This window comes from Athene cunicularia (assembly GCF_003259725.1).
Source record: "Athene cunicularia isolate RWA chromosome 20 unlocalized genomic scaffold, athCun1 chr20_part1, whole genome shotgun sequence".
NCBI classification, from domain to species: domain Eukaryota; kingdom Metazoa; phylum Chordata; class Aves; order Strigiformes; family Strigidae; genus Athene; species Athene cunicularia.
Window position 1 is genome coordinate 12565899 of NW_020799125.1, and position 11988 is coordinate 12577886.

General features: G+C 59.2%; 2 protein-coding genes across 6 annotated transcripts in view; both read left to right on the forward strand.

Annotated features, from left to right (window-relative positions):
• Positions 1 to 7015, forward strand: part of SOGA1 (suppressor of glucose, autophagy associated 1) — a 24981-nt gene extending 17966 nt beyond the window's left edge. For 2 of the 3 annotated variants that reach the window (XM_026862059.1, XM_026862061.1), the window contains exons 6-16: positions 184 to 303; positions 488 to 613; positions 971 to 1201; positions 1379 to 1486; positions 1801 to 1968; positions 3036 to 3287; positions 3462 to 3533; positions 3892 to 3962; positions 4215 to 5667; positions 5763 to 5904; positions 6898 to 7015. In XM_026862059.1, the coding sequence (XP_026717860.1) occupies positions 184 to 303; positions 488 to 613; positions 971 to 1201; positions 1379 to 1486; positions 1801 to 1968; positions 3036 to 3287; positions 3462 to 3533; positions 3892 to 3962; positions 4215 to 5667; positions 5763 to 5904; positions 6898 to 6926 (2772 nt within the window). In that variant the 3' untranslated portion in view covers positions 6927 to 7015. The remainder of the gene's footprint in view (positions 1 to 183; positions 304 to 487; positions 614 to 970; positions 1202 to 1378; positions 1487 to 1800; positions 1969 to 3035; positions 3288 to 3461; positions 3534 to 3891; positions 3963 to 4214; positions 5668 to 5762; positions 5905 to 6897) is intronic. The other variant, XM_026862060.1, reaches the window with a different exon arrangement.
• LOC113487463 (proline-rich protein 36-like) lies at positions 5912 to 11729 on the forward strand. Of its 3 annotated transcripts, none has more exons than XM_026862063.1 (2): positions 5912 to 9601; positions 9632 to 11729. In XM_026862063.1, the coding sequence occupies exons 1-2, from the start codon at positions 8901 to 8903 to the stop codon at positions 10956 to 10958; spliced, it is 2028 nt and encodes a 675-aa protein (XP_026717864.1). In that variant the 5' UTR covers positions 5912 to 8900; the 3' UTR covers positions 10959 to 11729. The 3 variants fall into 3 exon arrangements, with proteins under 3 accessions (XP_026717864.1, XP_026717865.1, XP_026717866.1); XM_026862064.1 differs by having other exon boundaries at positions 5912 to 9372; positions 9648 to 11729; XM_026862065.1 differs by having other exon boundaries at positions 9122 to 9138; positions 9602 to 11729.
• Positions 11730 to 11988: the final 259 nt, after the last annotated feature.

Genomic DNA, 11988 nt, shown 5'->3' on the forward strand with positions numbered 1-11988 from the left:
CATCCTGTGTTTCCTTTTGGTTTCTGCATTGTCTCCCGCCATGGTGATGAAGCTCCTTCTCCTCCTCATCCTTTTTGTTGTCTTGTAGTTCCTTACTGTTTCGGAGACCCATTGTTTTGTTTTCTGGCTTTTTTTTCTTCCCGCTCTTTTGGTTTGTTCTCATTAACTTGCCCACGCATGCAGCAGCCTGATTTTAGGGACACCGATCCTTACCGTATCCCCCACACCAAGGACATGGACCCCACGCATCCCCGGAGCTACAAAACCTGCCGGCCTGAGGAGAATGACTCCTACGCCACCGAGGTATGACACAGGCAGGGAGCCGTGTCCCCTTGGCCAGTGGGGTTGGGGACAGGGCTGTGGGGATGGGGCTCTCCCTCCTGAGAGCCAGGGACAAGGGAAGCTGCAGAGCCCCCTCGGGAAGAGACACGGGGAGGCGCAGCCATGCGCAGCCCACGGTCCCCATCCCCTCCCCGGGCCATTGCAGATGAAGGAGCTGCAGCTGGTGCTGTCGGAGGCCAACGAGAGCCTGCGGGGACTGCAGGAGCAGCTCTCACAGGAGAGGCAGCTGAGGAAGGACGAGGTGGACAACTTCTCACAGAAGATCTGCCAGGTGAGTAGGCAGCAGCCCCGATCCCTGGCAAACGTGTCCCCATGCCCATGGCTGTGCCACCAGGATGGTGACTCTCCTGAGGACCCGGGTGTCACCTGGGACCACACACAGCATGTCCCATCTTCAAGGTGCACAGGGGCTGAGCACAATCCTCCTTGCACATGGGCATGCAGCTGCTCAGGGCTTCCACCCATGGCAATGCCTGGATGGCCCCAGCGTCCCCAGCATGCTGCCAGGGCATTGCAGCTCCCCAGGGGTGTTAAATAAACTGGCACCAGGCTCAACCCAGACCCTAGCGTGGAAGCACCACATCACTGCTGCCAGCCCCTGTCTTGGAGCCCACACATCTCTCCACAGCTGAAGGAGGACCACCAGAAAGCACTGCTGCGGCGGGAGTTCGAGCTGCAGAGCCTGAACCTGCAGAGGCGGCTGGAGCAGAAGTTCTGGAGCCAGGAGAAGAACCTGCTGGTGCAGGAGTCACAGCAGTTTAGGCAGAGCTTCCTCCTGCTCTTCATGAAGCTCAAGTGGTTCCTCAAGCTCTGGCGCCAGGGCAAGATGGTGCACAGTGAGGGCGAGGACTTTTTGGAGGTACTGTGGGCTGAGGGGCTCCCTCCTCTGCTGCAGTGGAGGGGGGACCACGCTGTCAGGCATCCCCAGGGCTGTTCCTTGTGCCTACATGTTCCACTTGGGACTGCTCGGGTGTCCCCCATCCCTGGCCGTGGGCTGTGGGTCCCCTCATTTCCCCAGCTTTGGTGTCTCCTGCAGGTGAATAGCATGAAGGAGCTGTACCTGCTGCTGGAGGAGGAGGAGCTCGCCCCACAGCAGCAGGCAGACAACAAGACATGTGCTGGTGATGCCTGGACCCCCAACACGGTGAGCAGGGGCCCCACAAGTGCAGGGAATGGGCAGGATCAGCCCCCTCTGCAGCTGCGTGGCTTGGCGTGGTGGCTTCTCTCGGGGTGCATTGCTGGGAGAGGGTGCTCCTTGCTGGCATGTCCCCCCCAGGGCTGGTCCCCTGCCCTGGTGGTACCCCCTGTCCCTCACCCCGAGAGTGGGCAGCCTGTGGCGATGGGATGCAGAGATGGCAGCTCCCATGGGGTGCCACCCCGTTGAGTCCCCTCCAGCGCGGAGCCCCAGCTCCCTTTGGTCACTCCTGATACCTCCGCTCACCCCCAATCCCCTGGCAGCCCAACGAGTGCATCAAGACACTGGCGGACATGAAGGTGACCCTGAAGGAGTTGTGCACGGAGCTGCGGGAGGAGCGGCGCGGTGCCAGCGAGCTGCAGCAGCAGTTCACCAAGGCTAAGGCTGCCTGGGAGATGGAGCGTGCCGAGCTCAAGTGCCACATCGCCCAGGTGGGAGCCCCGGGCACCCTGCAGGCTGGCGGAGCTCCCCTTTGCCTGGTGGGGATGTGGGGCTGGGGGGCTGCCTGCGCTGTGTGCCAAGCGCTGGCTGTTGGGCAGGGCTGGGAGGCAGGGTGGCACTGTGGGAATCTCAATTAGCAGCCGCTCCGGCAGGCGAGTTTCCATAGCAACGGGCTGGCACGAAAGTCTGACTGTGGAGCAGCAGAGGATGCTCTTTATTCCTCTGCTGGGTTTGTCTAGGATGGGCAGGATGGTACCGGGGCTCAGGACAGGCATCTGGGAGCGGCATCAGAGCCCTCCTCTCCTCCCCTGGGTCACGGCGCGGGTCAGGGCTCTGCACACCTGCGGATGCTGCAGGAGGGATATACTGCTGCGGCAAGGGCAGGAGGTGGAAGGAGGGCAGCCTCAGCACTGAGGGAGGCTCCTGCCTGTGAAAGCAGTTCCATCAGTCCCCCGGTCCTGCCTGCACAGTGATGTGGTTTTTCTGCTCCCTCACTGTGCTGGCAGCAGCCCGTGGCCATCCATCAGCTCCACTCCCCAGAGCAGCTGCCAGCAAGTGGGATTTCTCCGGGCAGAGCTCAGCAGTGGTTCCCGATTTCCTCCTCTCTTCTCCAGAAGAGAGCAGAGCTGCCACCAGGGCAGCACCCCAGTTTCAGGTGCCTTCCTGGCTGCCAGCGGCAGCAGCATCCTCAGGGTCCACTCTGCCAGCCCTGCGAGTGATGTTGCACCTCTCCAGGAGCCGGGTCCAGCAGGCAGGATTGCAGGCAGAGCACAGCCGAGCAGGCAGGACATTCAGCCTGTGTCCCACTGGGTGACCGTCTGCCGGGCCGTCTGGCATGACGTGGCTGCAGGCCAGGGCTGGCTGTGGCTGGGCTGCGCCCACGGTCGAGCTGTGCTGTGCAACGTGGCCTTGGGGACATGCTTATAGCCCAACCCAGGCAGCGTGGGCCCTGCACTGGGAACCAGGATGCCCACAGCCTTGTCCCTTCGCTGGGCATATATGTCCAGCACCACACTGGAGCCGTGGGTCCCCCACAGCCACCAATGTGTCCCCGCAGCTGGAGTCAAAGGCAGGCAAAGGGATCACGGAGCGCGTGCTGCCGGACTGGAAGGTGGCGTTGAAGAGGGAGCGTGAGGAGCACCAGCATCTCCTAGCCGAGTCCTACAGCGCCGTCATGGACCTCACCAAGCAGCTGCAGATCAGCGAGAAAAACTGGAACCAGGAGAAAGTGGAGCTGCTGGCCCGCTTCAAGGAGGAGCAGCAGCAGGCAGAGCAGCAAGCGAAGGACCTGCAGAACAAAATCAACCAGGTATGGTGTTCCCCCATTGTGAATGTGCCCTCCAGCATCTGCCACTTGCCTCCCATATGTGCCCCAAGAGTGTGAAAATGCTCTCAGGGACTGCACCGGGGGCAAGTGGCAAACACTTTTGCTTGCCCAGAGGGGCTCGTATTGCACATGTTGAATGACCAGCATGTTCTCCAGTTGCAGAAAGGAGCCAACCCATGGGCATTGAAGCATTCTGAAGTGGAGAAGCACGGCAGCAACTGGAAAGAGGTGGGCAAGAGAAGGCAGAGGGCTCTCGGGCTGCTGGGCTCATGTCTATGCTAAGGGTTAGATGGGAGGTCATGTGAACCCCAAGTAACAGCCCCTTGAACAGCAAATGAGGCTGCAAGGGGATGCACCAGGGATTGGGGAGAATGACAGTGGAGCATGTGGCTGAACCCCAAGGGCTTTGGTAGGGTTATAAAAAGCTGATTTAAAATAGATGTGAGCCCCATGTAGCCTTGGGAATGGGTGCATGGGGGAAGGTGGTGGTGCTGGAGAGGAGCAGGGTGCAGCCCCTGCTCCAGCCCATTGGTGTACTTTGATCCTGTGCTTGCTGACATCAGTGCCTTCTTCTGTGTCCTCCTAGGCTCTCAATGAAAAAATCACAGACAAAGAGACAATCTCTGAAGCAGAAGCCAAGGGAACCAACCTCAAAAGGTGAGTATGCTGGTGCCTGCATGGTCCCCAAGGTACAGGGGAGGCTGTGCAGGGCTGCCCCTGGGCTTGGCAGCCCCGGCAGCTGAAGGGAGATGCAGCCATGGTCCAGAGTTATCCTGGAGGCGAAGGGTTCCCATGAGGAGCAGGACTGGGTGCCCAGGAGGGTCTCATTGCAGTGGGAGCGAGGTGCTTCCAGCTGCCCCCCAACCCGTTGCCCTGTCCCCTTGTGAGCCCCATCCTCTTTTCTCACAGGACCAAGTCCGTTTCCTCCATGTCAGAGTTTGAAAGCTTGCTCGACTGTTCTCCCTACCTCCCTGGAAAGACTGCACCGGGGCTGGGTGACCATTCCCGAGGCAAAAAGGCATCCTCAGCCACCCAGCTGCTGCCCAATGGGATCCGGGACAGCACTGGCATTCCTCCCTCAAACTGTACATATGTGAATATTGAGCAACCTGACCCCGACAGCCTGGCCAAGGAGAAGCTGGGCATCTCCTCCTGGGACTACTCGCGGGCAAGCAGCCTCTCTGGGCATGACCCAGCCCAGAAGCAAATGCAGAGGAGCTACACAGCGCCCGACAAGACGGGGATCCGCATCTACTACAGCCCGCCAGTGGTGCGGCGGCTGGAGGCGCCTCTGGTGCACAACAAGGAGGGGAAGATCATGATCGAACCAGGTTTCTTGTTCACCATGGCCAAGCCGAAGGAGCCGGAGGAGTCAGCCAGTGCTGAGAGCACCTACAGCCAGTGGCTGTGCAACTTCTCCAAGCAGCAGCGGGAGCTGCTGGACGGTGGCGCGGTGGAGAGCACGGTGCCACCAGTGCCCCGCTTCCCCCCATCGCTGCACGACCTGGAGATCTCCGGCAACATGAGCGACGACATGAAGGAGATCACCAACTGCGTGCGGCAGGCCATCCGCTCCAGCTCGCTGGAGAGGAAGGTGAAAAGCACGTCCAGCCAGACGGTGGGGTTGGCCCATGTGGGGACACAGACCATCCAGACGGTGAGCGTTGGCCTGCAGACCGACCTGCCGCGCAGCAGCGGCGTGCACAGCAAGAGCTGGTCCCCACGCAGCTCCTCCCTCGTGTCCGTGCGCAGCAAGCAGATCTCCTCCTCCCTGGATAAGGTCCACTCCAGGATCGAGCGGCCATGCTGTTCCCCAAAATATGGCTCTCCAAAGCTCCAGAGGAGATCTTCCTCCAAGCTGGATGCCTCCAAGGACAGGAGCCTCTGGAACCTGCACCAGAGCAAGCAGAATGGCTCTGCCTGGGCCCGCTCCACCACCACACGTGACAGCCCGGTTCTCAGCAATATCAACGATGGCTTGTCCAGCCTGTTCAGCGTGGTGGAGCACACCGGCAGCACTGAGTCCATCTGGAAGCCGGGCTGCCCTGAGAGCAGCCGGGCTAAGCCCGAAGCACCCAAGTATGGCCTTGTGCAGGAGTTCTTCAGGAATGTCTGTGGGCGGGCACAGAGCCCCACCGCCCCCCTGGAGAAGAAAGAGGTGGTAACCGGGGAGGAGGGCACCAAGAGAGCCGAGCACCCCAGCCCAGCCACCCACCACCCGGCCGAAAACATCTCCCGTGTCTTGAACAAGAAAGTCCTCAAGCAGAGCAGCTGCGAGGACCCCAAGCCCTCGTCCCCCGGCCAGGGGAATAAAGACACAACCCTGCGGGACCCCGACCTCATCTCGGCCATAGCCAGCGAGGTAACGAGGCAGGGTGTCCCCTGGGGTGTCCTGCCATGGCAGGGGATGGAGTGGCCAACCCCTCTAACCCCCCTGTGCCCTATCTATCTTTGCAGGACACGGCCTGTGACTGCAGCTCCCAGTCCCTCACCTCCTGCTTCGCCCGGCCATCCCGCTCCGCTGTCCGCCATTCCCCCTCCAAGTGCAAACTGCACCCCGCGGACCCCCCCAGGGCGGAGGAGAAGCCGGGGGGCTCGAGTGAGTGAGGATGGGGGGCAGGGGGACGCAGCGTGCCTGCTTTCCACTCTCCTGCCGGAAGAGCGCCCGCGCTGACGCCCCGCGGGGCCCCTCTTGGAGGCGGCGCAGGCGCATCTGTCTCCTAATCGTCCCCTCGCCCCTGGGGACGCTTACGAAGCAGATGTGGAGCCCGAGGTGGAGGCTGCCGGTAGCCCCAGGGTACGCGGGGATGCCCGCCAGGGTGGCTGCTTCACCTGCACAGAGACCCGCTCCCTTGGAGCTGCTGCCGGTGCTGGGGGGTCCTCACCGGTGCCCACTGCCCCGGGAATGTCAGCTGAGGCCCCGCCATGCCGAGGGCTCGCTGGGGCCCCAAGAAGGGAAGAACAGCCGGGGGAGGCTGGTTGTGTAGATAGGGCAGGGCTGAGGCGAAGCGTGGCAGGGATGCCGTGTGGGTGCGATGGATGGGGGAGCAATGCCGTGTTGGCCCCCGCGGGTGGAGGGTGTTGGCTGCTGCCAGCGCTGCCCGCCCTGCCCGAGCTCCGGCACATCCCTGCCAGCCCCGATTGCAGCGCGGTTGCATCAGCCACGGGGCCGCTTGTGCTTCCCCAGCCGGGAGGGAGGAGGGGAGGGTCCATGCGGTCACCCAGGCTGGGCTGGCTGTGGGGACCCTCCCTGGGCACCCTTCTGCTCGGGACAGAAGGGGGCTGCCGAGGTCCTGCGCTGCTGGGGAGGGTCCGGGCAGTGCCCCTGGCCTCTCCAGCTGCAGAGCCGGGGTCACTGGGTGCGCAGCGTGGGGAGAGGCAGCGTGTACCTGTGTGACATGTCTGTGTACCTCCCGCCACCATCCCGAGGGGCCACGGCTGTGGTGCCCCCCTGCATTGCACCCAGCTCCCTGCCTGGGGCCACTTGTAGTTATTTGCTCATCCAAGTGCTGAATATACATATTTCTCTCTTTTTTTTTTTTCTTCTTTCCTTTTTTTCCTTCCACTTTTGGCTCTGACCAACTCCGGACAGCCTGCAATGTAAAACCAAGTGCATTTTAAAAATACTGAAATGAGCTACATTGGAGATGCACCAATTGGATTAAGAGATTGTGGGTTGGGAGACTGCAGCGTGGCCCGTGTGCGGTCTGTGCCACATGTCCCTTGGTCACCATCAGAAAAAGCCTTATCTGGGGAGGGAGGGGAGCAGCAGTCACAGCCCCCACGGCAATGCAGAGCTCCTGGGGCTGGGGGGCTGCATCCCAGCCCCACGCAGAGCAGCGTTGGTGCCTCTGTGCAGCCCCAGGAGAGAACAGCAATTTCTGAGGTGGCTGCCTGACCTATTTTCGAGCTGCCTGCCAGGGGCCAGGCAGGGAATCACCCAGATGGAGCTGCCTGCAGGTGCCCACACTTCCCGGGGCTCTGTGCATTGCTCAGGGGCTGTGTACCTTGCTCTGGGGCTCTGTACACTGCTGTGGGGTCTGTACACTGTTCCAGGACCTCTGCATTGCTCTGAGTCCCACATACAGTGCTCCAGGGGCTCTGTGCGTTGCTCTGGGGCTGTGTACACTGCTCCAGGGGCTCTGCGCATTGCTGTCATCTTGCAGCTTCGGTTAAAAAATGCTCCTGCTGCCGAAGCTGCTGCCCCCTCCCGTCCAGCCGCACGCTGCCCGCAGCAGGCTGCATCACTGCCACGTCGCAGCCTCCGTCAGCATCTCCGCGACGGCCACTCACTGCCTGTGTCTCCGGACACACCAGCATCAGCCAGGGCCCAGCAGGCCCAGCACCGATGGCCTTTTGCTCCTGCGGCGCCTGTCCGGCCCCACGGGGACCCTCGTCACCCGGGTGTGGGACGCGCGGGGCAGGCGCTGCCCACCCTCACCAGCAGCTGGGGCCTGGCAGCATCCTGCCTGCCACGGAGAAGTCGGGTCCCTGCACCCCAGCAGGCGCAGTGCTGCCACGGGCAATCTCCTGCTGTACATAGATCCTTTTGGGGTGGTTTTTAGCATTTTCATTGATAATGGGGGTTTCGGTTTTGTTTGGTTTTTTTTTTTAAAAGACTCTCTACTTTTGGAATGTGGTTTCTCATTTTTACAACTGCCTTTTAATTATTTGTAATATTGGTCATTTCTGTCTTACTCTGTAAATAGTGGTGCTGGGCATTTCCTGCGGGGCTGGGGCTGAGCCAAGGCCAGCAAGGGATTTGCAAAGGCAACAGGGAAAACCTGCCTGAGGTGTGGAGGTGGCTGATCCAGCCCCAGCCCCTGCACAGCCTCTGTCCCTGTCCTCCCCCCACGCCAGTGCCTGGTCCGGGGCGAAGCCACACTTGCCCCTGCCCTGTCCTGCTTCCTCTCACCAGCCCATGCCAAGGTCGCATGAAGGGCACCTTCTGCCCCGATGACAGGTCCCCTGCCCACCCCATCCTGCTCCCCTGTACCGTACCTGCTTGTTGTGTGATGAATAAAGGCCCTGCAACCCCTCACCCACGCCCTCGGTGCTGCCTTCCCGTGCTGCGGTGGGGGGACCGTGATGCCTGTCCTGTCTGGGGAACCAGTGCTGCTGCGGAGGGGAGTGTGGGGTGGCTGGGGCACCCATGGGTGGGGAGATGTATCTAGATCCTGACCCTCTGTCCCTGCTGTCCTGCCAGCTGCCCAGTGTAGACATAGTGTCCCACCCTGTCCTCACCCACCTGTCTCCCCCCAACACAATCCCCATGTGCTGACCCTGACTGTGCCATTCCACTGGGCTCCATGTCATCTCGCATGGGTCCTCCATGGCCTTGCTGTCAGGGCTGTCACCTCACACCAGGCTCCTCTCGGCTCTGCCTTGTCCCTGTGATGCTGGTGTTTCTCATGCCTCCCCATCCCATCCCCTCCTGCTCAGCAGCTCACCCCAGCCTGCACACGGACCCCACATCCCCTTTCCCGTCACTGCTCGCGGCTTCTTGCCCTTGTGCCCCTTATGACCTGCAGGTCCCAGCCTCCTCCAGACTCACTACATTAAACTGACCTTCCCTGAGGTCCTCCATCACCCAGTATGACCCACCTCTCCTTGTTTTGCTCCTGCTGTCATCATGTCCCATCCCTTTCATCCTTGCTCTTTGAACCCGTGTCCCATCCTTCCTTCTTGTTATCCTTCATCCTCAATCACATTCCTTTCTTCCTTCATGTGTTTTCATTGCCCACCATGTCCCATCCCTCTATTCTGCTCTTTCATCACCCACCTAACCCAACCCAGCCCTCCTTCCTGTGCTCCTCCATCACCCACCGACCTCATTCCTCCTTCCCATGCTCCATCACCCACCATATCCCATCCCTTTTCCTGTGTACCTCCATCTTTCATGTCCCACCCCTTCTGCTGCTGCTCCTCTGTTGTCCACCCATCCCATCCCTCCGTCCCATGCTCCTGTCACCCAGTGTGTCCCATACTTCCCTCCCATCCTCCTCCATCACCCACCAGGTCCCATCTTTCCTATCTGTGCTCCTCCATCAGCCACCATGTCCTATCCCTTCTTGTGCTCCACTGTCACCACCTCCCATCCCTCCTTGTTCTCCTCCACTCCCTTCACATCCCACCCCTCCTTCCACACTCCTTCTAGAGTGTGCTGTCATTCACTGTGTCCCATCACTCCCTGCCATGCCTTGCTCCTCCATTACCCACCATGTCCTCTCCTGCCCTCTTGTGCTCCTGCATCCCTACATTACATCCTATCCCTCCGTATTTTTCTCCTTCATCACCCATCCCTCCTTTCTATGCTCTTCCATTACCCACCACCTCTCACTCCTCCTTCCTGTGCTCCTCCATTGCCCTTCATATCCCACCTTCCTTTCTTCCTGTCACACTGGCATTCCATCCCTCTCACCTGCTCCTCCTTCATCCACCACATCCCACTCCTCCTTACCCTCATCCACCTCCCACCATCTACTCATGTCTTCCTTTACCTCCACCCTGTCCCATCCATCCTCATCCTGCTTTGCCTCCAGTTTCTCTTTTCCTTTCATATTCCTTCTTATGTCAACATCTCAACATGCCTTCTCATCCTCTTATCAGCTCCCACCATCACTGGCCTCTATATCTTACCATCTTTTTATCCCTGATTATCCTCCGTTAGCTCCCACCATCACCCCAAACCATTTCAACCTCCACTTCTCATCTCCCCATCTTTCTTCACCCTCTTCTACCTCCTCCTATCTCCTCATCCTCTTCATCCTCTTCCACTTCCCTATCCCCAAACCCACCCTCACCTCCCACTATTGCCCTGTCCCCCCAGCTGTCAACATCACCCAATCCTGCCTTCTCCTCCTCCACCCCCACATTTCCAGTCCCCCTTGTGCCTCTCCATTTCCCATCTCCTTATCCATCCTCTTCCACTGCTCTCCAATCTTTGTCTTCCTCTGCCCCCTAAATGTCTCTTCACCTCTCCTGTCATCCTCCTCCACCTCCCACTGTCTCCTCATCCCTCCTCTTCTTCATCTCCATCTCCCTCTCCCACCTTGTTCTCCACCACCTGCCATCTCATCTCTCCTTGTCCTCCTCCCTTTTGCCCTTCTTCATTCTCCAACTCCCACTGTCTCCCATCCTTCCCCATGCCCTAACACTGCCTATTTGCCTGTTCTTCCTCATCCTCCACTTTCTACCATCTTCCCAGTCTTCCTCCAACCTCTCTTTTCATCATCTTCCCCTTTCCACTATTGCCCATACCTCATTGCCTTCCTCTTTCCACCATCTCCCATACCTTCTCCCTCATCCTCCATCTCATACCTCTTCCTCCACCTCAGTCTCTCTATCGTTCCTGTGAACCTCCACCTCCCATTGTTCCCCATCCTTTTTCATGCTCTTTCACCTCTTGCTCTATCTATCCTCATACTTGACCTCTGGCTATCTCACCATCCCTTGTCATTCACCTCCCACAGTCTCCTTGTTTCTCCTCGTACTCCTCCACCTCTCCCCATCTCCCCATCTGTCCTTATCCTCCAAGTGTCCCACCTACCTCAGATTTCCCCTCTACCCCTTCCTGACCTCCAGCCATCCTCCCTTACCTCACATCTCCCCCTTTCACTGTCCATTCTCTTTCACCTTCCAACTCTATCCTGAGCTCACATCTCCCAGCCTGACCTCTCCCATTCGTCCTCTCCTCCATCATCCCTGCAATCTTTTACTCCCAGCACATCTGACTTCTGCTGTTATTTTCTCCTTTGCTTCCTCCTTCCCCTGCCTTGCATTGCATCCCTTACCAGCCCAGGAAAGTCGCCACTAGCACAGCCACCCCTCATGCAAGCAGGAAGGGCCCTGACTGTTTGGGATGGGATGTGGGGGTAAGTTAGATGGAGAACCAGCCCTCCACCCCATCGCCACTACTCAGGGCACTTTAGTAGTGCCACAGTGCCATAGTAATGGCCACAGCTTGCAGGCAGAGAGATTCATGCTGGACATCAGGAAACACTTCTCCCTTGAGCAGGTGCAGCTGGGACCGGTCACGGGGGAAGTGGTTGGATCTCTGCCTTTGGAAGGTTTCAAAACTCAGCTAGATAAAGTCACCAATGTCCTAATTTAGCATTAGCAATAATTATTTTGGAACATGGTGCTTGGCCAGAGGCCTCTGGGATCCCTTCAAGCACACACATCTTTGGGAGAACTCAGAGCAGTGGAAGATTTCCAAGAGGGGCAAAAAAGGCCAGACATGGCTTTGAATGCTATGCTTGGGATGCTGCAGGACATGAGGAACTATCCCTGCCACTTACAGCTGCTTCATGGTGCTCAAGCAAGACCACCCCATGCTGCTCAAGCAGGACCATCCCATGCTGCCAGAGCAGGACCAGCCCACACTGCTCAAGCAGGCCACCCTGTGCATCTTGTTGAGCAGGATCACATCAGCCTGCTTGAGCAGGACCAGCCTACACTGCTTGAGCAGGACCACTCCATGCTGCTCAAGCAGGACCACCCCATGCTACCCCAGCAGGATCATTCCATGCTGCTCAAGCAGAACCACTCCAGGTTGCTTGAGCAGGACCACCCTAATGCTGCTCCATCAGAACCATCCCGTGCTGCTTGAGCAGGACCATCCCACACTGCTTGAGAAGTAACACCCCATGCTGCTCGAGTAGGACATCTCCAGGCTGCTTGA